General features: G+C 40.0%; 1 protein-coding gene across 1 annotated transcript in view; it reads right to left on the bottom strand.

Annotated features, from left to right (window-relative positions):
- Window positions 1–25,291, bottom strand: part of LOC145344494 (A disintegrin and metalloproteinase with thrombospondin motifs 20) — a 388,246-nt gene that overhangs the window by 61,562 nt on the left and 301,393 nt on the right. Inside the window, exon 29 of the mRNA XM_080191669.1 lies at window positions 2,146–2,313. Within this exon, the coding sequence (XP_080047795.1) occupies window positions 2,146–2,313 (168 nt within the window). The remainder of the gene's footprint in view (window positions 1–2,145; window positions 2,314–25,291) is intronic.

Consider the following 25,291-nt stretch of genomic DNA (forward strand, 5'->3'; position numbering starts at 1 on the left):
TAAGGCCACACTTGGAATACTGTGTACAGTTCTGATCATCCTATTATAGAAAGGATATTATTAAACTAGAAAGAGTGCAGAAAAGATTTACTAGGTAGGATGCTATGGGACTTGATGGTTTGAGTTATAAGGAGAGGCTGGATAGACTAGGACTTTTTTTTGGAGTGTAGAAGGCTGAAGGGTGACCTTATAAGGGTCTATAAAATAATGAGGGGCATAGATCAGCTAGTCAATATCTTTTCCCAAAGGTAGGGGAGTCTAAAACTAGACAATATAGTTTAAGGTGAGAGATACAAAAGTGTCCAGAGGGGCAATTTTTTCACACAGAGGGCGGTGAGTATCTGGAACAAGCTGCCAGAGGTAGTAGTAGAGGCGGGCACAATTTTGTGTCTTTTAAAAAACAACTAGACGGTCACACGGATAAGATGGGTATAGAGCCAAATGTGGGCAATTGGGATCAGCTTAGTGTTTAAAAAAAGGGTGGCATGAACAAGTTGGGCCGAAGGGCCTGTTCTATGTGGTAAACCTTTATGACTGTATACAATTGGGAATTTTGTAATCATCCCATCTCACAGTTAGGTCCATGTGATCTGGTCGACGTGGGATAGAAACTCAAGTTGAAATACGTTGTGACAGTTTCAACAGCTTTCCACAATGTCTCACTGTAAAGGGACAGCTGTTCTGTGAGACACAGAGCAAGAGACAGATAACATAGATACTTCTGTCAAAAGCAGGGAAAGATTGTTTTGTACTAATAAACACACAGGATGCTTGTGAGAGTTGGTTTTCTATTCAGAAGGAAGGTGACAGAACCAATTGAAGAATAAAGGAACAAGGAGTTACAGAAGCAAACTTTGCTGGTGAAAGTTTGGTTTAGTAGATTCAGGCTGCGTGGAACAACTTTAGAAGGGTATTGCAAATTTTGACTTTATGTGACAGGTAGAAATGAGCCTGCTGGGGAACTGGGGGTAACTTTGGCTTATTATTTTAACACTACGCATCCATCAGAATTGCGGTGCACAGCAACACAAGTTATAAGGCATATCTCAATTGTATTATTTAGTTAATGTGGAAGTACCTCTCCTTTTGTTTGGTGTACTAGTTGATTTTTAAAGTAATGTTTGGTTTATGTTGATTTTACTTTGTTACAGTAAAAGTCTTAAAATGAGGAGTCTTGTCCTTTGGTTATTTCTGTTGGTCATTTGGGGAAATCCATCTCTTCTTCAAAGTTACCAGTCTCTATGGTGACTGTTATACTATGACACACACATTAGAATCACTGCAGTGAAAAGCCTAAAAGCTAATCCTGAATGTGAAGGATATAAATTATGATGATCAGCTGGAGAAATCCAGCCTCTTCAGCCTGGAAAACAAGTGCCCGAGATATAAAGTTAGAGATATTTAAGATAGCAAACAGTACAGAAAACTGAGAGCAGACAAAAAGACATAGGTAGAGACTGTTGAGAAGTGTAGAACCTTTCTGGGTGAATTAATTATATGAGCTGAATAACTCTAGAGTGAACTATGATGTGTTTGAGGATTTGAAATTTATGCAATTATTGGAATATATTTAACTACAGATGATGTAATAATTGCAGCAGTTGAACACTGAAGTTCCTCACCTGCACCAAGATTTAGATTGAATGGAATTTCATTACTATCATCATTCCCTTCCCACCCTGTCAGCCCCAAGAAAGTAATTTTCCAAATCTGGTCATGGCACTGGAGAGTGAGAGTCATCTCTGAGGAGGGGAGGAGTTAAATTAAACCAGTATATTCAGAGAGAGCCATATTCAAAGTTAAATTTTCTTTCAACCAATCTCGTTGCCAATGTCAGCAGCATTGACAATTTTGCCTAGAAGCCTGCAGCTAAGATTGTCAAGTGCTTCTGGCTGAAGGAATGGAAGTAGAGAAAAAAGAGAGATTAAAAAAGTGAACGATACCATTGGATTATTTTCTAAGGAAGTAGTTACCTTCGTCATTCTCAATGGAGTAAGACAGCATGAAAAGGATGTATTACGAACCAAAATGTTTTGATATCCTACCTTTCACGCATCATCAAGTTATTCCGATGCAGTGTTCTGTCAAATCCTAAAATAAATGACTCATAATTTAATCAGGAAGGGAATAAAAAAAATTGCATACCTCCTTCCAACGAGTGGCTTTCCAGGATGGACATCGGCCTGCTCTGCACTGTTTATATATTCGAGGCTTCTTCAAGTGCGCACAGTGCTTGTTATCCACAGCTTCCTGTTGCATGTCAATGCAGGAGACATCACGTTGCTTGGTGCCCTTGCCACATGATACAGAACACTAGGAACAAAGCACAAGAGGTTAGATTCCAACAACCCGTAACTATATATTACTTCAGATTTTGTGTCTCGCTAACTGTAAGGAAATAAAAATGCACAGTAAGCAGATTAGTAAAGCTACAGTATTTTTGTCTTCTAAGTCTCAGTAAGGAAGTTGCATTGGAATGGAGTCAAAAGATAAATGTCTGCTGGAAGGTATGTTATGACATTTCATATAAAGCTGATACAAATGCATCTTACAAAACATTCTTTCTGGTTGTACCACAGCTTGGTATGGCTCCTGCTCTATCCAAGACTGCAAAACCTACAAAGGGTTGTGAACGAAGCCATCCATTGCTTCTGTCAACACTTCCCGCTGCCTCAAAAAAGCAGCCAGCATAATCAAGGACCCCACACACCTTGGACATACTCTCTTCTACCATCTTCCGTTGGAAAAAGAGACGAAAGTCTGAGGACAGGTACCAGCTGACTCGAGAACAGCTTCTTCGCTGCTGACATCAGACTTTTGAATGGACCTATCTTGCAATATGATCTCTCTCTACACTCTAACTATGACTATAACACTACATTCTACACTCTCTCCTTTGCTTCTCTATGAATGGTATGCTTTGTATAGCACACAAGAAACAATACTTTTCACTGTATACTCATACATCTGACAATAATAAATCAAAAAATGAAAGATGATGTAAATCACAAAATACAAGTCCTCATCATGAAGTAATCTGCCTGAGTGTCTGAGTACGAAATACAAAGCCGAAGCATTCACAACTGTCTTCAGCCAGAAGTCCCAACAGATTATTCCATTTCAGCCTTCCCTTGAGGTCCCCAAAATCATAGATGCCAATATTCAGCCAATTTAATTCACTCCTTGTGGCGTCAAAAAACAGCTCAGCTCACTGGATATAGCAAAGTCTAAGGGCCCTAACAGCATCCTGGCTGCAGTGCTGAAGACCAAGACCAACTGTACCAGTAGATCTGCAAGTGAACACATACTCAACAAAATAGAATTTTGCCCATTTATGCCCTGTCCAGAAGAAACAGGACAAATGCAATCTTGTCATTTATCATCCAGTCAAACTTTATACTTTCAATCATCAGCCAAATGATGAATGATGCCATCAAAAGTGCTGGTAAGTGGAATTTGCTCATCAGTAGCCTGCATCTTGATGTTTAGTTTCGGATTCACCAGGATAACTTGGTTCCAGACCTTATTAGCATCTTAGGCCAAAGGTGAACAAAAGAACTTGAGCGGTGAGGTGATAGTGATTGCTATTGACATCAAGGCAGCATTTGACAGAGTGTGGCATCAAGGAACCTGGCAAAACCAGAGTCAATGGAATTCAAGGGGAAAACTCTCCATAGGTTGGATTTATACCAATGTAAAGGGTGTGGTTGTTAGAGATTGATAATCTCAATCCCAAGATATTGCTGCAGAAGTTCATCAAAGGCTATCTACATTTCATAAGTCAGGCCTGGCCTAGTAGCCTGAAAGGATGCTGCAATCTTAAGAGTTTGTAGCATCAACTATTTAAAGTACAATTTCCCTTTATGTTACAGCATAAATTGCCTGTTAATTTATGTTTAACTGGCACAGATTTATACAAAATAAAGTGAAATCTTGATAGAACAGTGTTGGATCTTAATCTTTGGAACATTTACTATGTCATGAACCCAGAGGAAAGGTTCCATCAGGGATGGGCAATAAATGCTGGCCTCGCCGCTGATACCCACATCCTATGAACTAATAAAACAAAACTTGCTTGTTTTGTGATTTCTTTATAATTTTCACTGGGTGCAAGTTGCTGCAAGATATGCTTATTTTTCAATCAAAGTTCGGGAAGAACGTTATCGATGTCAAACTGTGTGAGTGCAGCAAAACTGTAAAATCTAATGAATAACGCAACATCATTGAAGCATTCGTATTTGATGCATCTAGCTTAATTTGTTCTTGCACTAATCTTTCTGATATGCTGTACCAGTGTAATATTCAGTGCTAATTGCATACTATATTTTGTTTATATTTAATGAACCGATGTTTGTAGATGATTTTCGTTAAATACAGAATTAACATTTAAATTGTAACTGGCACTTATGCATGGAGTAATTTAGCAGAATAATACTAATGCTTTGTTTTCAGAATTTAGAAGATTATAAAGGCTATTTTTTAAATTATGCAATATTATTTACTAACTTTGAAATTAATGACTCTATGCCATAAAAGCAATAAATGGGAAAAGACGGGAGGCAAAAAGGTAACTACGTAGATTCCTATTAATTTCCTACCCCCAATTTACATCAGAAAGAGCATAACGCCATTCCTGCTCTAAGAGTGTCCTGTAATTATATAAGGCAATTGGGTTGGTTACTTTGCAAAAGGCAAGCATTGTCAAAACAATTTGTTTCTGTACATTTCAAATTAAAGTTATTAAGGGGAACATTAGCATTAATCTAACTGCTTTTTAAACTGCATCAAGACAACAGATAAAAATTTAATATGATCCACTGAAGTAACTCTTTCACTTAAATTCTAGTTCTGGTGTTGGCTGTACTGTATTTGGCATCTTGTAACTTCAATAAACATGGTAATTACACTGACATTCCAAACACAGGTTAAGATGTCAGCAGAGCTGGAGTTCAAAGCATTCTGAAAAAAATCTTAGCTGAATTGTCCATAATGTGAGTGGCTGCTTCATTATAATGAGTGCTTCTACTCTAAGGGCTTTATATACTTTGAAGATGGCACTGTGCACATGAAGAGGTGATATCTTATCTCTGTAAATTGTTTATGCAGCCCGGACTTTACAGCCCATAACCATGCTTCTGGATTACATCACTCAACCATACAGCATTTGTTACTTAGCAGTAGGATATCACATCCATATGGGCAAAATGTCCCTCCTTTTTATGAAAGCCTCATTCACCAGGCGTGAGTTAATCAAAGTTGTTAATCCTTTCAAACAGAACAGAACAACAACCAAGGCAGTCCCTCTCTTTTTCTGATGTACTTCTAATATCTGAAGGCTACTCCAAAAGCTGTTTACGAATGGCTTTAGCCTGTGAACTGATGCATGAAACAAAGAAAGACAACATCAAGGTAAGTTTATATTTAATCATTGTACTCCAAATTTATGCTGAACAAAATTAAGGCTAAGTGTATATTCCCAATGAGCAAAAGTTACAATTATTTGTCTAACTTTTGGCCAAAAACAAGATGTAGGAAAAGATGTAGAAAATTATTTACATGACTGCAAAATGCTACAAGCTTCACTATCTATAAAATTTGAGTTGTTATTTGAAAAATTCCAAAGTATCATACCACGCATATTACACGCTTAATGTAATTCCCAGGAGTAATTAAAATTATGCTGTAACAAATTGCATGCAAGATGAAAAAATGTTGTTCGCCGGCATTCTAACAAACAATATATCATTAGTTTTCAGCTGTAACATAAGGCATCAAACACAGTAAAAGAGAAACGCATTCAAAACAACCAATTTCTTTCAGTTCAACCTTTTGCAGGGCAGGCATTTAGAAAAAAATATTTTTATATACTCTACTTTGCAAATATTGTTTGCATTTTTTTCTTTTGCAAATGTTATTAGTTCTTGAAACGCAATAGATATACCTCAGCAGACATGATGTGATCTGCTCAAAGAGCTCAGATGACATCATGAATTGAATGAATTTAAACTTGGGCAGTCTGTGATTATCTGGACTCTGATCAGGTTACCCCTCTAAATCATTCTCAGGTGATCATTATATGTTTTGTCTTCAGTCTAACAGTAACCTTGCTAGCATAAGTTTTGAAGTATAATGAGGGGATTTGGCTATTATTACCGATTGACATCGTCCCTGAAAGGTGTCCATAGCACCAGCTGGACATGCTCTTTTGTGAGCCTAGCCTGTGCTGTGTTTGCAAGCCTAGTAGAATATATTGTAACCATAAAGAAATTTACCAAACCCGAGCCAAGATTATTAACCAATGCAAATGACAGAAATTTCAGGCGTCAAGTAAGTGTTAGAATAAAGCTGGATTATAACCAAAACTCCAATATATATGTTTATTTTCTTGTAGTAATTATGCTACAGCCATTTTTTATCAAAAGAGAGCAAAATTAAGATGATCCGTTCCTATGTACACTGAAGTGTTAGTGACAGCATGCACTTGTATCACTTTCCTCAGCACACTTTGTTGATAACATTTATGTTGTTCCAAAATCATGTGGCTCAGAGTGAGCAATGCCACTGGATATCTGCTAATATTCACATAGAGGTGGTTTACAGGCAGGAATGTCACCTCCAGGGCCAGATGACAACAAAACTGTTCAAGATTTGCTAGCATAGTTTGTGAAATCGCTATCTATACGATTGTTAGGGTGAAATCGAAGTGATGGACACAAAATGGACTCTGGGAAGGGATATTAAGAGGTACTGGCTTTGGGCACAGACATTTACACTAAGAGTCAAACCTGTAGTGTTTAAATCGCTGCAGGAAACTGGTCAGACCTTGAGGCACCTTAAAACTCGAGACAAAAGCAGACCCAGAACAATAAGTTTGATAACGAGATCAACCATTGATAGAGGACATAACTGCATAAATGTATCTACTCTATGTACAATGATGTGTTAACTATCAATGTCTGTACCTGTCGATGTCCGTATCTGTCTACTCAAATTGTAACGATGTGCTAACAGTTAATATCTGTACTGTTTATTATCTAAAAAGTATAAAAGATGCTCAACTGCCATTGTGTAATTGAGAAGGTGGCTGCCAGTACTGCAGCATGCCAGAGCTTCTCCCAAAGCTTTGTCCGAATAAAACTGTTTTGTTGAACCTCCAAGTCTGACCCTGAAGTGGTAAATTTCCCACAACAAATTGGCAAAGTCAGGCAGGATCTCACTGGTGGTAAGTTCGATTGATTGGCAAACCGGGGTAGAAATCATTGAATCTATGGGAGTCAGTTGAGTCAACAATACAGTTTAAAAGGGGTAAAAATTAAGGGGTATTATAGAGACAAGTAGTGATAGTTGATGGTATAGTGATAAGTATTGATTGACTGTTACTGGTGCTGACTGACTAAAGGACAAGGAAGTGCCTGTCTCAAATGCACAGCCTTAGACCGGCTGTTAAGAGGGCAAATCCCTCACGTGAAGGTCAGGACTCTGAAGTGGGTGTAGAAGCACCAAGAGCACTTAGGACCGTGAAGCACAAGTGACAAAGGTCGGTTAACATCAAACTCTGTAGAGGCGAACAAACGCAGAGTTTGCCACCTGTTTGCATGAAAGTTTGTATAGTTGGGTACTGGACTGTCAATATTGTAAAGCAGTGTGGAAAAGGAGCTGATCAACTCTGACCTAGAGCCGGACTCCGGTGGAGAAACACTTTGCCAAGGCGGTAATAGTGGCCGTGAGTATAAATAGAAACCCTCAATGGTGGAGATACACACTGCTAGGGTAGTAATTGTGGCTGGGGGTAGTGAAGTCCCTACGGTAGAGAAACACATTGCTAGGAAGTAATCACGGCCATACGGTGTTCGGAGCACATTGCAAGGAGGAGGCAATAGTGACCGACAATGTGAAGTCTGCAAGATAGCAGATAAAGAAATTAAGAGAGGACCTGCAGGATCTTTTATTGAAATGTACATGACAGATAGACAAGCATTAATAAAGAGGATGCAAAGGGATGGCTGGCATGCTTCTCAGACCTTAGAACAGCAGAGAAAGTGAATAGATGGGGAAAAGAGAGTCAAGACAAAGAAGGCAGGGGTATTATTAGTACATCAGTTAGTGGGACTAATTGAACAAGTAGTCCCTTCCACCAAAAAATGAAGTGAAGATAAAGAGAAGACTAGAGAGTTAGAATCCAGATTAAGGGAACTGGAGAAATGAAACCAAGTCTTAAGGAGAATCAATGGGGAGGGGAAGCTGTTCCTCTGCCCCCTTATGAGTCCACTTGACAGAGAACAACTGCCCCTCCAGAGGAATGGGAAGCGCTAGAACACAACTTAGCCCCAGTAACCCAAGGGGAAACAGATGCGCAGCTAACCACAAATTATAAACCATTCACCCCAGGTGAAAGACAGCAGATAATGGCTTCCCTGGATAAACTACAACCTAGAAGCGCAAACACTAAATTTTGGGAAGAATTAGATACAGTGTGGATAGGACATCAACTACACCTGAGAGACATACACCAACTGGTCAGGGCAGCTTGTCAGCAGACAAGTGGAGGCAGGTAGCAGGAGGACCCACCACTCCCCCAGCACAAGATTATAGTGGGGGATGTTGGACACACGTAGTCACCCTAACAGCAGGAATAGATGCCCAACAAGCACCCTTCAACCAGTTTAAGACAGAAGTCCAGAGAGTTTTAGGAAATGCTGCTACTAATTGAAACAGAATTACAATGACCAAGCAGCGCAAGGGGGAAGGAATTTCTGAGTATGGGGAATGGTTGTTCCAAGAATACTGGGAATACTCAGGGCAAGGAAACCCAGGCCGTGGGAATCGAGCGTTCATCTAGGCTTTCAAGGATGGGCTCTCCAGTGCTCACCAAACCATCCTAAAAATGGGAGTGATTATGTCCCAGGATTATGATGAACTAGTGGAATGGGCTAGTGGCATTCTGGGAGGCGGAGAAGAGAAATCCCAGACAAGAGTGAGACAAAAAAAGAGTAGCCGCTTACAGTAACAGGATTAAGTCCAAACTGACTTGTCACAATTGTGGTCAACAAGGGCACTTTGCAAGGGATTGCGGGATCCCAAGGAAAAGAAACAAATCTGGAAGCAGTGGGAAACATTGTAATCACCGTAATAAAAATGTGGAGACACAGAGGGAGTGTGTTGGTACCAACGTAGGAGACCCCCGAACCGATCCATGACCACAGCAGAATCAGAGGAACTAAGGAACCTCAAGGTCAGCAAGATTGATATTCTACAGTCCCTATTCATAAGGGAAGAAGGGGAGTAAGAATTAATGTGTCTGCACTAGTAGGGCGCAGGCAATGTGAGATGCAGGTGGACACAGAAGCATCCATATCAATCACCAACCTACCCTTACCCACTACAAGTAGGATGATCTACCTAACAGGGATAGGAGGGAACAAAACACCCGCCTGAATGAGACCACGTTAGTAGAAATAAATAATTTGTATACACTGATGAGATTCTGTGTGTGTAAAAATAATGAGGGTACAATAATGGGAAATGATTTAATGAAAGAATATGAGATTTTGATAGACTGTAAAAAGGGAGAATTAATCTGGCCAAAACAGGATGGTCAGAAAACTAGAATAGGGAAACTCACAAGTCACCTTGAAACAATTAAGGTGGCCACAGCCACCATCAGAGATTGGGAATTAGAGACAGGAGGGCTTGGAGCCATCTGTGCCTTCGTCCCTGGACTATAGGTTGAGACAAAATTAGATACTGGCTTAACTAAAGTGGACCCGATAAAGGTACCTGAACCGGAGCATAAGCCCCACCGACAATACTCAATAAAACCAGAAGCTGAGGCAGCTGTAGTGGAGATAGTTAAAGGGTTAGTGAGAAAAGTAATTGAGGGAAACGATGAGTACCACTAATTCCCCAGCCTGGCCAGTGAGCAAACCTGATGGAAGCTATAGGCTCACGATAGATTACACAGTTCAATAAATTCACTTTCAAGTTGTACCCCATTGTAGCAAGCCCCTCGACCATCCTGAATGGACTGTCACCGAAGCATATTAATATTTACTGTATTGGATATAGCCAATGGATTCTGGTCCCTACTCTTGGACCCAAATCCCAAGACAAATTCGCTTTTACACTGGGAGACAAACAGTACACATGGACTCACCTACCACAGGGATTCCACAATAGCCCCACTATCTTCCATTGAGTAATGAGTGACATCCTGAACAGGGTAGAACTGCCAGAAGGTAGCATGATTCTACAATACGTGGATGATATATTAGTAGCTTCAGAATCTAAGTTAGGACATCAGGAAACACTATATCTAGTATAAAACAAACTAAAAACCATAGGGTTAAAGGTGAGCCCCAAAAAGGCACAAATCGGAAAACACAAGTTCTGTACAAAGGACATCTAATATCCCAGGGCTTAAAGAAATGCCGTAAGAAGTCTCACAACACCAGGTTAAAGTCCAACATGTTAATTCGGTAGTAGACGCCACTAGCTTTCAGAGCGCTGCTCCTTCATTAAAAACCATCCTAAAAATTTTAAATGCCAACAGACAAAAAGAAGGTGGTACAACAAATGCGGCGGCCAGTCACTAAGGGGAGTCAGAAAGGTGCTGGGACTGTTTAACTATAGCCGAAGTTTTATCCTGGGATTCGCAAAATTGGCAGAACCTATTCAAAGACTAGTCAAAAGGGGAAAGCCAGCTTTAAACCACAGAATGGGGACCCGAGCAGGAAAACAGAACTGATATCAGCCCCTGGACTAGGATTACCAGATCACAATAAAGACTTCCACATTGGAGTAATGAAGGAGGGTTCTATTCTGCAATGGTAACACAGGATCATGGTGATAGAAGGAGACCCATAGGTTACTGTTCAACAGCAGAAGGGCCGGTAGTCACCGGACTGCAAAGGTGCATAGCTGCCTTAGATTGCACTGCCTGGGTCATAAAGGTTAGCAAGCTGATAATAATAATGACAGGGAATATAATTCTCCACACCAAATACACCTTGATGGAAATGCTGAACATGGGAAGGTTAAGATCCGTCTCAAACATGAGAAGGGCTAAATGGGAAGCTATCCTCCTGTCTCCAAGCAAATCAGTTATAATAATAAGAGACGCAGGAGATAACCCAGCAGAAGGAATTTTAGACACAGGAGAGCCGCACATTGTGGGGATATAGATATGGACGTAGAAGAAGGTAAGATAAAGGATGTACCTTTAACAACAGCTGAGGAACCCTTTTTGTAGAAGGTTCAAGCAAATATGTGGAAGGATCACCCCGTACAGGGTGGGCAGTAGTAAATGACAAATTAGAAACAGTAAGGTCAGAAAGAATTGACGGAGGTCTATCTGCGCAAGTGGCAGAACTAGTAGCACTCACAAAGGCATTAGAGTTACCTGAAGGTAAGATGGTAAACATATGTACAGACAGTAGGTACGCATTTGGGATAATACACGACTATATGACAGCATGGGGTAGAAGGGGGTTTGTAATCATGGGAGAAGCTCCCATTAAACACCAAAGGATTGAGGCATTGCTAAAAGCTACTGAGAAACCCCGAGGAGCCGCAGCAATAAAAATTAAAGTGCACCAGAAAGAACCAGGAAGAGATAACCCAGACTGGTTAAATTTCAAAAGGAACCAAGCCACAGATAGAGCAACACAAGTAGGCTTAGAGCAGGAGGCCATTGGCGAGCTGCCAACAGCAGTAACGGGACAGACTGGAGATGAAATAGATATTCGGGACTTACACAAGGATGTGTCAAAAGAGGAAAAGGGAAAGTGGGAAGCATAGGGAGTGAGCAAAGGGACTGATAACGTTTGGAGATGAACTGATGAAGTAGTGGCACCAAAGTGCATACAAAACACCCTATTAGAACTACACCGTGGACCCTCACATGCGGGAAGAGAGGCTGTGACAACTAGTATAGGAAAGGAATGGGAAGGGACATAGCCCGGCACTATCACCGATAGTTACGTATGCGCTTCACAACACTGGTCGACACATAAAAATTAAGATGAGACACCAGCCCAACCAAAGGGACCCTAAGAGCATCTGCAAATATATTTCACTGGACCACTACCACAGTCCCATGGCAAAATCTGTTGTCTAGTTACTATAGGCCAGTTCACCAGCTGGGTAGAAGTGTTCCCTACTACAAATTGTACTGCTACCACAGTGATTAGAATATTGGTGGAGGAGGTAGTCCCTAGATGGGGAGTACCCCTACAAATTGATTTGGATCAAGGGATGCACTTCACCGGAAAGGTGGTAAAAACAGTGTGCCAGCTAATGGGGATAAAACAAAAATTCCACATCCCTTATCACCCGCAGAGTTCTGGAATGGTGGAATGCATGAACCGAACCCTTAAGAATGCCCTGGCCAAGGCCATGCGAATGTCAGGAAAATGTGGACAGAAGTATTGCCCACTATATTAACGAGGCTACCACAAACCAGACAACCGGATTAACCCCTTATGAATTAATGACAGGAAGGGCGATGCAATTACCAGAAAGCATCATAACAGGTGGGACCGATGTAGATCCACTAAAAGATAAGATCAACAGATATGTTTTGGAACTAAGCACCCAACTAAAAGGGATGTGTAAATTAGTGAAAGATAATCAGGAAGAAACAGATGCAGAGAGAGAGCTTGAAATGCTCCCTGACATTCCAACAGTGGAAAGTTGTGTCATGGTAAAAACATTACCTGATAAACCAGGGTTTGCATCAAAATGGAATGGGCCATAGGAAGTTAAAGTTAATGGAGACACCTGTGCCTGTCTAGACATAAGAGAGAAAGGTGGATGAAAACATTGGACCCAGTTGAATTTACACAAAGAAATGAATGAATGAATTAAAGTGACCAGAGTGCTTTCTCCAAAACAGGTGATGACTGCATGCAAGAGTAACTGACGCATTCAGGTTGACAATATAACTTTTGGAAAATTGTACAACTTAAAGTAATAAGATTGATACTTGCTTGTTGCGGACAAGTATAAGATCACGTATGTAACTGTATTACTTTGTGTTGTCGCGACTGTAAACTTGACTGGGCTAGAGGATAACCTATTCTACAAGGCTCATATATGTTTACACAGTAATCAAACTGTATGTTACCCGTTAGCCCAATTTGTAGATAGGTTAAAGCCTGGATGGGATGGCCTTCTTCTACATTGTAGGGATTCTTTTGCGGCAGTAACAATACCTGAAGCAGCTTCATGGGGAGTGGGGGGAGCAGCCATGAACAACAAGTAGTAAAATGATTTTTGCGGAAAATTTAGCATAACAGACTTGGCAAATTCACCTTTCCTCCACTGACCTCTGATCTTGCTTCAGCCCTTTAAACATTTACCTTCACTGAATTTCTTCCAACAGTACATGATGCTTATTCAATTCTGATATTCTTCATTGTTGGGGCTATAGTGAAAGAAAGCTTTAGTTTTGATGTCACTATAACATTATTGTCTCATTAAACATCTCGAACAGTGTCCAGTGATAGTGATGGGCAAAACCTCAATGGACATAACAAATCTAACGTATACTAAAGGTCAGTAGATCTCCATATGTAAAAAAAAATTAAGACTGAAACCACTCCAAAGACCCCATGGGGCACCTTCTAAATGAAATGCTTAATAGTTTAAATGCTTTAAATACTCCATCTAGGCTTTACATATCTACTGATACGTAAGTTATATTAGCTCCTAGGTGAAGCTTTATCACCTCTTAAAGAACCCTCCTGTTTTCTTACAGTTTCCAACTTTGGCCAGTCAAAAAAGGCATCTGCTTTCTATACTCCAGTTACTTATAAAATATATTTGACCTACGTTGCCAAAGTGGTGCACAAAGACAGAAAGCTCATATTTTATCATAATCACACTCAGGAATTGCATGAACCTGACAACCATACAAACCTTCAGCGTAGGAGGCCTTTTTGTACTAGCTCCAGCTTTTTGCTGCAATCTCAAGTAATCCCACTGCCCTGCATCATTTAACACCAAATATGTTCCCTGAAAGATTCAATAGCTTCCATTTCAACCACTCCCTGCAGCAATTCTCCAACAACTCTCAGTATGGAAATTATCCTAACTCCTCTCCTTATTCTTATAGTGACAAATTTCAATTGGTGACCCTTTTATCATAGACTCTTTTCAGGCACAAGAAATGTTCTTTTCCAGTTCACCCTACCAAAGCCCATTAAAATCCTCTTTGAAACTCTAAGTAGCCTTCTTTGCACCGGTGGAAATAGTCCCAGAGCAGGATTTTCCAGCTGTTTCTGCCAGTCCAGTCCCACAGAAGTCAACCCTTGCCAAGGATTCTCCAGCGCCAGAGTGGATAAAACATAAAAATTGACATTGACTTTGGAAGATCTGCTACTGGCCAATGGCGAGCTGCCTCTGTTGTGGGAAAATTCTGTTCCTGGTGTCTCTAGTCGCCTCTGAATATTATAGTTTCCTTGCATCTTCCTGCCAGACTTGCATTGTGTGCACTCTGGTGTTAATGCCCTTCCTATAGAGGTATCCCTAAAACCACATGCAGTATTTTAACTGTGTCTTGAATGCTGAATCTGACAAATTCATCATTGTTTCTTCACTCTGGTATTTTGTGCTCATCTTAACGGAACCCAGCATACCACTGGCCTTTTTATGACTCTGTACTTTCAGGCAACTGTGCATTTGAAAGCTGAAATCTCTCACAAATTGCTGAAACTCTACAACATCTTTCCATTGAACATAAGCTCCCATCCATTGTTTATCCTGTCAAATCATATTACTTCCCACTTCTCCATCGTAATCTGCACTTGCCATCCGAATGTCCATTCTGTTAAATTAACTGTGGATTAACGTGCCCCTAATGGGTGTGTTTTTGGTGGGGAATCACATAAAATAGAGTGGGACATCCACCTCACTACCTTCTCATCTACCCCTGAGTTCACCTCCATAATATGGGGATGGGGTAGGTGTGCTGGACAGGCACCAAAATCAGCAGCCCACTCGCCATAATCGAGCGGCAACTATGCTTGTCACCAAGCACAGTTGACCTTGATAACATACTGCCCACACTGTAAAACGTTTGGCATGAGCAGTCAGACAGGAGTGGGCAGCTGGATTTTTCAATGGTGGTAAGTGGAAGGGTGGGAGGGATTCTATCCTTTGTGGTTTAGTAGGCAGTCTTCCAAGATAGAACCCACCCACCTCTCCCATTTCCTCCAATCCACGTGCTGCCTTAAATCTACCATCCCATCCACTGACCCCACTTCCTATATCCTGCCCAACCTCTCCCTACCCAATACCAGTTTCTACAAGTCCATGGGCTTTCCTCTGCTTCCTCATTGCAGTCCCGGCAGCTCCTGAGGGAATGATTTCCTTCCCAGTGAGGAGCGGAAGTCTTACAACACCCTGTTCAGCCCACTCACAACATGGTGTGGCTATGGGGTGGACCAGGGGCAGAGGGGTTATGGTGGGTGGGGGGGGGGAACCTATTTGTTTCCCACCCCATCCACTCTAATATTCAGCCCTGTGTCTTATTGACGCTTTTGTTAGTTCTCCAACCTACATCTGTGATGTTAACAATTTGCTTAATTGTATTCATGTACATGGATAACGAAAGTGTTCCAGAATAGACCCTGGGTTGCAAACTGGCGATCCTCTTCCAAACTAAGCAATGTACATCATCGGACTCTCTCTTTATTTCTTGTTCATTAACCAAATGTTTATACGTTTGTGACTTTGCCTGTTATATTGCATGCCCGAATTTTGTTAACAGGCTTTCTGTGGGGCACCTTATCAAAAAGGTCTCAAAATGGTTATAAATCACATTCCCTTCATCTGTCCAATCAGCCACTTAAAAAAAAGAAAATATGCTGAAGTATTTTACACTTTGCAGATAGATTCCAAGCGCCATAAAATCAGCTTCAATTGTATTATTGGGAGCACAAAAAATGTTTATTCTTAGAAAACAATGAGATACAAATGAGCCTTAGTTTTTTTTAAAAAATAGGTTCTGTTTACTCAGCAAAAAGACAAAAAAAACTTTCAATCTGAACAATAGTTGCACTTAACCTCACACAGCAGGGTAATGCTTGGAGATTTACTTTGTAAAGCTGCTTCTTTCATCACTCTCAGTTTTGCTGTGGATTTATCTCTTAATAAGAGCTGTTCCATGTCTCAGCTAGTTCCTGAGTTTCAGTCAGGAAGTGAGAATGTGACATTCTTTCAGGGCATTGGCAATGAACACTTTCAACCAGCAGCTTATATTACACCTGGTCCAAAGGAAGTCATATCTGGTTAATTTATTTTGGCTTATGTCATGGATTAAATCAGCTTCACATGTATCAGACTCACAGAAACGTAAACACTAATGTAAAATGTGATTGATCCCATGCAATAAATTAAACAGCAGTGGAAACAGACGCCAAGCTTCATACTGTCTATATTTCGGCTTCTTAAAGATCTACCTGTGGCACAGCTGTTAATGATAACCAATGGACAGGGATCAGATCTGGAAGGTCTTTAATCTTATTAAAGTATAAAGTTTGTTTGAAGAACAATTGTCCTGGAGGATTTGAATGGCACAGTACTTCAAGTACACTCTCCATTCACATTGGTATTTGAGTTTGAATCCTGCAGAGCCTGAAAAGACCTCTAATATTTTTTCCATTTCAAGAAATTGGTTATTTCAGGTTGAATTAAATTTCCTAGTGGATGGAGGCGCAAAACAACATGTTATTCAGTAATATCCCACATATTCCGGGTAAACAGAGTGGCTGGTGAGGAGAGGAAAATTTCACAATGTTGCAGTTTAAAATATACTTTTTTTAAAAAACAGATTATTGAATTAGAACTTGACTGTTGGTGATAACATTTGTCAAAGAATGGTTAATATGCTGGTATAACCTATATGGTGTCAGCTATTTCAGCAAATGCTCCAATGCTTTGAAAGTGAAAGGGTTAATATCTCTGTTAAAATTAGCAGACACGGGAATGCCACAGGAACCCCAATACGTGTTCATCAGATATTATTGCCCACACTAATTTCTGGCAGTATCAGCTGTGGCTTATAAGGAATCAATCTTGCCTCTTAGTCAAAAAGATTGTGTATTCAAATCCCATTCAAGAGAATTGAGCACAGATATCTAGACTGACACTCTGGTGTAATACTGAGGGAGTGCTGTACTCTCAAAGGTACCATCTTTCAAAACCAAGACTGCCCATAAAAGATTTCGGAGGGCTAAAAGGGCCATGAAATGTCTTCAGCAAACAGGTTCAAGGAGAATCCCAAGGCTTTCTATGCATATGTTAGGAACAAGAGAGTAGCAAGATAAAGAGTAGGCCCACTCACGGACAATGGTGAGAAGTTGTGCATGGAGCTACAGGAAATGGTCGAGATCCTCAATGAGTACATTGTATTGGGATCCACTAAGGAGAAGGACATGATGGATGTTGTGGTCAGGGATAGGTGCGTGAATGATCTAGAGAATGACAATATATTGAGGGGGAAGTGTTGAGTTTCCTAAATTGCATTAACGTAGATAAGTCCCCGAGACCAAATGGGATCTATTCCAGATTACTGTGGGAGGCAAGGGGAGAAATAGCTGGGGCCTCAACAGATATCTTCACATCCTCTTTGACAACAGGCGAGGTTCCAGAGAACTGGAGAATAGCCAAAGTTGTTCCTTTGTTTAAGAATGGAATCAGAGATAATCCAGGAAATTATAGGCCCATGAGCCTGACATCAATACTGGGGAAGGTTTTGAAGAAGATACTGAGGGACTGGATATATGCACATTTGGAAGAAAATGAACTAGTTATTGACAGGCAGCATGGTTTTGTATGAGGAAGGTCATGTCTCACCAACTTGATTGAGTTTTTTGAAGAGGTGACAAAGATAATTGAGGGAAGGACTGTGAATGTAGTTTATATGGACTTTAGTAAGGCATTTGATAAGGTCCCACATGGCAGACTGGTACAAAAACTAAAATCACATGGGTTTCAGGGTGGGCTGGTTAGATGGATATTGAACTGGCTTGGTCATAGAAAACAGAGAATAGCAGTGGGAGGGTGCTTTTCACAATGGAGATCTGTATCCAGTGGTGTTCTGTAGGGATCAATGTTGAGACCTCTAATGTTTGTGGTATATATAAATGTAGGTGGTCTGATTAGTACGTTTGCTTACTAATAACAGGAAGATTGGTGAAAGTGCTAATGGTGCCAGGGATTGTCAGAGGATACAACAGGATATAGACAGAAATGGTAGATAGAATTTAGTTTGGACAAATGTGAGTTGATGCATTTTGGAGGATCAAATTTAGGTGTGAATTATACTGTAAATGGCAGAACCCTAAGGAACATTAACGTACAGAGGGATCTGGGGATGCAGGTCCATAGTTCCCTAAAAGTGGCAACACAGGTGGCCAAGGTGATCAAGTCGGCATATGGCATACTTGCCTTCATCAGCTGGGGCATTGAGTACAAGAATTGGGAAATCATGTTGCAGCTATATAAAGCATGTTTAGGCAGCATTCAGAGTATTGCATGCATTCTGGTCGCCACCCTACCAGAAAGACGAAGCTTTGGAGAGAATGCAAAGAAGGTTCACCAGGATGTTACCTGGTCTCGAGGGTGTTGACTATGAGGAGATGTCGAATAAACTAGGATTGTATACACTGGAAAAACAGAGGCTGAGGAGAGACCTGGGAGGTCCATAAAATTATGAAAGGCATAGACATGGGTGGATAGTCAAAGGCTTTTTTCAAGGGTGGAAGTGTCAATTATAAGAGGGCACAGGTTCAAGGTGAGAGGGGAAAGTTTAAGGGAGGTGTGCAGAGAAGTTTTTCATGCAGAGAGTGATGGATACCTGGAATGCGCTGCCAGAGGAGATGGTGGAAGTAGGCACATTAGCAACATTTAAGAAGCATCTAGGTGAGTACATGAGTAGAGTGATACGGCCCAAGTAAGGGCAGAAGGTTTTTTTAAGTTTAGTTAGGGCATCACGATTAGCACAGGCTTGGAGGCTGAAGGGAATGTTCCTGTGCTTTACTTTTTGTTCTTTATTCCATGGTGCTTTTGTCTAAGAAGAGCAAGGGAGTTATCCTCGGTCTGGCCAATATTGATTCCTCAATCAATATTGATTCCTCAATCAATATTGGCCAGAACGAGGATAACTCCCTTGCTCTTCTTAGACAAAAGCACCATGGAATAAAGAACAAAAAGTAAAGCACAGGAACATTCCCTTCAGCCTCCAAGCCTGTGCTAATCGTGATGCCCTAACTAAACTTAAAAAAACCTTCTGCCCTTACTTGGGCCGTATCACTCTACTCATGTACTCACCTAGATGCTTCTTAAATGTTGCTAATGTGCCTACTTCCTCAATCAATATCGCCAAAATGGATTATTTGGTCATTATCATATTTGAAGTTGTGGAAGCTTGTTACAATTTGGTTGCCATGTTTCCTATGATACTTCAGTGACGGGACTTCACGTCACTTTCATGGCTGTAATAACTTGGGACCGTCCTGCGATTATGAAAGGCAGGAGAAAAATGCGAGTTTATCTGACTCATATTGCGTCTAATCTGAGAATTATCAATACTGGGACGAAAAGTTAATTTTAGTTTCTGCATCTTCAACAGCTGGATTTAAAATATTGTAAGAAAAGCATAATTTGCCAAACTGAAGGGCAATCCTTTTTTCACTCTTCGCTATTTAACATCAAGCATAGGGACTGATTTTAGAAGCAACTTTAGACTCTACAGGATTTGAGATGAGTATTATAATCCAAAAGTCTAACATATAAATCACTGTATGATATTTCCTATTTCAACTCATGGGGGTCATATGAGGAGCTAATTGTGCAAAGTCTTGAGGTTCAAAACAGCCTTCAGTTTCCTGTCTGTTATGTTCATGCAACAATATTATGATTATAATAATTCAAATTGGCAATTGCCAGAATTTTCTAATTTTCCACCCTCCCCCTCTACCATGGTGCGTTTTCCTATGGCTCACTGTTAGCTACCAGCATGATCTTCTGGTCCCACCAAAAGTCAATGGCTCGCCAGTCTTATCCCTGGGGAATCTGCAATGGGAGTTGACTTCGACAGGCCTGGAAAAACCGAAAATCCCTCCCAAGATGTGGCATTTGGTTCACTCAGATTTTTGTGACAGATGGTAAAGAACAGTAGACAAATGTGGCAATATCTCCAAATTAACTAACTCGACAAGTTGTAGAACAACAAATTCTGACATTGTTAAGTAAGTCTATCAAAGAATGTGGAGATGACAGGTAAATAGAGTGGCAATACGGATTAACCATGATCTGATTGAATGGCAGAGTGGGCTCAAGGGGATTAGTGAGCTATGTGTTCTATGTAAGTAATGGAACATTTGTGCTCATTTATGTGAGCAAACACTGACATGCTAACCGGGCCTCTGGACTGTTGATGTTTTGCTGTACTTTTAAGCATTCCATCTGAAGAACCTGGACAGTGAAGCACAACAAATCTCACCTTGTAAACAAAATGCTTGATCATTGCAGGAAAATAAAAAAAAAACACACTGAACTTTATTGCTCACAGATAAAGAACACATTCCATCTCAGAGAGCAGCAGTAACGTTGGATACGCAAAAGTCTATCACTGCACCACTTTGACCTGTCACCCCTGCCCTCTCCAGCCAAAGAACAGCAAGGAAGACGACAGCGAAAAGGGACAAAAAAAGGGGTGAAATGTGTAACACTTAGGGTTACTACATAAATTTTTAATTTCAACTTTTCTCATTGATCTTAAGAAAGATAACGGGAATCCTATTTTGGCTGGAGCACAATGCAAAGTTACTGAATAGCACAAAGTTGAGACCATATTCTGCAATTAGTAAATCAATCTTTGATGTTTCAGTCCACATTCATCCAGTCAGATAACAATCTCGACTATTGCATTTAAAACATCAAAGCCTGTTTCTGGCTTTGGGGGATGGGGCTTAGAGAACACATCAACTTCTTGGAAAGGGTTAACAAGAAACCTCTGTAAAAATATCTCGTGCAGCAGAAAGACTGACGGGAGGGGAAATGGGAAATGCTTATTCAATTGAATTAAAAAACACAAGCAGATTTCAACTTGTATAATATGACACAAAACTTTTTATGTTAAAACCTCTTCCTCATTTACCGTGCCAATAAGGAGAAAAGACCCATTTTCTTCACCTAGCTGCTGATTTCAAGCCCTTTCTCATAAATAATAAAACAAGTTTCCCACCATCAAAGTTTGTTTAGTATAGTCCCAACAGAGAATGAAGAAACAAAGTTTATTACTTATTCCTCTCATCCAATATATTTCATTACAAGTAGTTTAGTGTGAATTGCTCTACTTTGTTCAAATTTGCTTTACTGACAGGACACAGTGGAAACATGTTACACTCCTTTCAGGTTGTAGTGCATTATTGTAATTATACTACATGTTTTCTTTGCTCTTTGGGACAAATGTTATCCAAATTAGTGTTTGTCCCCACCATCAAGACATGAAGACAACTTTGGTAAACTCTGTTAATTTGAATTCCTATCCATTACCAATTGTAAAGATTCCTATGCAAAATTGTTATGGCAAATTAAAATCTTTATTAATGCAACACTTCTATTAAATGATTGACTGCTATGGTCAGACCCATTGCATCATTTACTACAACTGTCTGGAGGCAGAGGGATGCCCGTTACTCAAGAGATTTGACTAAAGAGGATAATGATGGTTTTTAAAGAGCACTTGATGGTTCACTTGTTCAGATGGAAGCAGGGATCAGATGTAGCAAAACAAAATAGAATTTTTTTTTCCACAGATTCAGCCTATGTGTTCTTGTTCTGTGATTATATTGACTGAATGCCTCTTCCCAGTGTTAGTTCCAAAGATAGGGAGGATGATCTAAAAGCACAGCATTATAAGTTTTACATTAGGATTAAAATATTTAAAAAATAACAGCTGTGTTTACTTTCTGATCCCTTTTATGGAGAACATGTGAATGTTCCAGAATATAGGATTGTTTTGTAAAATGACACATCAATTGTGAACAGCTTCTATTTCTTTCCAGAATAAATTACTTCTCCAATTGTTTTAAGTATTTTTTCATTCAGAATATTTTCTTTCCCCTTGTTGTATGCATTAACCAGAGTCACAGTTCAGCCAAGAAACTTATTTCTAGGTCTCCATCATGTCCATTGTGTCCTGTGGAACACGCAGGAATGACCAAGGCAGATTGTCTCTTTTTTTCCCTTTGTGGATACTAAAATCACATCAGCACTATCCGTTTTGCATTAGAATCAGCATTACTTATGGCCGAACTACAAATGGCCAAAATTTTTCATGTAAAGATTGTTCTTTCACCTGCTAGTTATCTGCTGCTTAACTGCAAGTTCCCTTATTTGGGGAGAATAACTTGTGTTTTCATTGCTTTGACAGTGAACTGTGATCAGAACTTCCATTTAAATCAAGGGTACTGAAACCCGTACAGATTCCAGAATGTATCATAGTGGTGCCTCCGTCAATCAAATAGCCTGCTAAGGCTCACAAATGAAAAACAACCACTTATGCAAAGTGACAATGCCCCAGCATGAGTTAACATCTTCAGGAAGTAAAGAATAATGTCAAATGAAATGTCATTTTTACTTTCAGTGAGATAAAATGTCAAAGGATTAATTTCATGTGCAATGCAGATAGGGTGACCCATCACTTGTAATGAATCAGCAGGAGAAACAATCTGATTTACCACAGTAAAGAGGCTTCTCATTCAGAAGTCTGTCTTTGCTCTGCTGCAGGCCCTAACACAATTTTTGAGCCACTTACTATGGAGGAGTAGCTAAGGTGATTTCCTCGCAAATCATTTTTCTTGAAACTGGTGATCAAAGCTAAAAGTTGCATCCACCCATTTACAGAGGATGAGGAGACCACTGGCACATAAGTATATTCAGAAACTATGCTCTCCATGGTTTCAGAAAGAAACTCTGGCCCTCCGCGACTGGAGCCCATAGTTTACCAAACTAATTTCACATCGTCCTTTATCGACTCCTTCAGGCAATTGCAATGGCTGCAGCACCCACAAGACACAGACTCATGCATAACGCAATTCCAGGGCACCCTTCACTGGTGCTGTGGGACTCAAACCCATCACCTCCTGATTTACAGTTAGGAAGACCATCATTGAGCCAAAGGTATTTCATTCACAGTCTGAAAAGCAGACAAAACTTCAAGTGTTACCTCATGATAAACATTGCAAATATCTACCTTCCTAATTGTGAACTCTCTGAGGACAGCTATGTCAGAAATTCAAGAGGTTTGTTCGTATCACTGAAATAATCTTCTGATTGTGAGAGTTTAATGTGCCCATGGGATTCAATGTGTGTGAAAAGGAAGGTTTCTGCTGAAGACTGTGACTTTTAAGGACTGAAGTCATGAATTATGACCAAAAGAGTAATTGCAGATGGGATCAGGGAATCTTACAGCAGATGTATAAAAATAATAAAAAATACCCTCAAACTATAAGACATAGTAATATGGACTGGTTACATTCCACCTGGATGTTTCTTTGCCGATAATCAAAGTTGATTTGTATAATAATGTGCCATACCTTCCACTGATGTATTTCAAAATGGTAAATTTGCAGGAAAAAAATACTTATTCATGTTGCGGGTTCGGTGCTGAATGATTTTCCTGGAGGTAAACTTCACTGTCTGTGCGATTATCTAACATTGAGTTTCATTACCCGTTACAGAAACGCCTTAATTTTCATTCCCTTTAATTTCAAAGAAATGAAAATTGAGTAATTCCATTAATGGAGGCTGATCCTCAACATAGGAATCAAGTGACTGTGATCTCCCTATTCTTCCAATCAAAATATACTAGCGTACACTTATCCATCTTCTGCAAGTTTATTAATGTCCTCCTATAATCTGTTAGTGCCCTTCTAAGTACTCCCCTCCCCAATTTAGTGTCATCTGTACATTTAACGGTCACCTATTTTATCAGTTTTTCATGCTCCTTCATCCATTTGTGGCTCACATAATTGATTAGTTAAAAATGAAACTTTTGTTGGGATTTTCAGGTATCATTATCCAGAGCAGATTAGCTAGTCCCTTCATCCCAAACAGATAACAGGCTGAGGAGTATTTTATGTTGTTCTAGAGGCATAAAATAATTTCTCACATGTCTAAACAAAAGAATAAACTGGTGTTAACTGGAATAACCAGATGTTCATGGTCTAAACCTACAAGAAATAAACTACTGTGAATAGCCTGGTATTCATTAGTTTCCTTCGAGCTCCAAGACTCGATTGTTGTCACAGTAACCATGCACATCTGCTTAACTTAGTAAGTACATTTAAATGATCAGCATTTTACTTTAAACAGTTTGAATACTGTTCATTACATCAGTGACTCAGAGACATTTGGAACTAAGAGTTGAAGGAAGATGAATTTGAACAGTTTTATCAACTGTCTGTATACTCAGCTAATTACATGCTGAGAAGACATTCAACTAAAGCACTCTGGGCAGAATTCTCCAATCTCACCCACCCACCATTGCTGACAGCAAGAATGATGAATTTGGCACTCAGCCAAAACTTCATTCACTGCAGAGAGACTGGAGAATCCCAGCCATGTGCGAGGTCACATGTTAGCAGCAGACATTTTAAATTCTACAGTTAGAGGGTTCATTCACTAAGACCTTTATCAGGTTAATGAGAAGGTCCAGAGCAAATCAACATGTATGTGGTTATATTTTGTTACATTGCTGTGTCCCATGCAGTGTTACGACTTCATTTTGCATGCTTCTCATCAAAGAAATTCTGTTTTTCATTTAACATTTATTCCAGCTGTAGAAGCTACTTCTCAAGTGACATGTTATTGGTGATCTTCAGTTGCAGCTAGCAGTGCTAATGACCACCATCCTGTTGAAGACACTGATGAATTAATGCATTAACGGATTCAGTGCTTGCCTTTTCTGCCTCTCCAGGAAGCATCTAGCTCGCCAATTAATAAAAAATAAAATTGCATTCGTATTGGTGAGCCTATGAACTTGATGTATCATATACATGTGAGTAATAGTCAATCTTGTGTCAAGGTCCACCCTCCCCCCCATTCATTATTTATTAACACAGTACAGTACTTGTGTGACATTTTCCAATGGTGTGGCCTTTCCCTTTGCCTCCTTTTTTCTCATCTAGCCAGCAAAAAAAACTGCCTGTAGGTACATTCATTTTTTAAAAATCATCATTGTAGGTAGCTATCAGGATTGATGCATATAAAGTAATGCTGC

This window comes from Carcharhinus amblyrhynchos, chromosome 6 (assembly GCF_965287045.1).
Source record: "Carcharhinus amblyrhynchos chromosome 6, sCarAmb.v2.hapA, whole genome shotgun sequence".
Classification (NCBI taxonomy): Eukaryota; Metazoa; Chordata; class Chondrichthyes; order Carcharhiniformes; family Carcharhinidae; genus Carcharhinus; species Carcharhinus amblyrhynchos.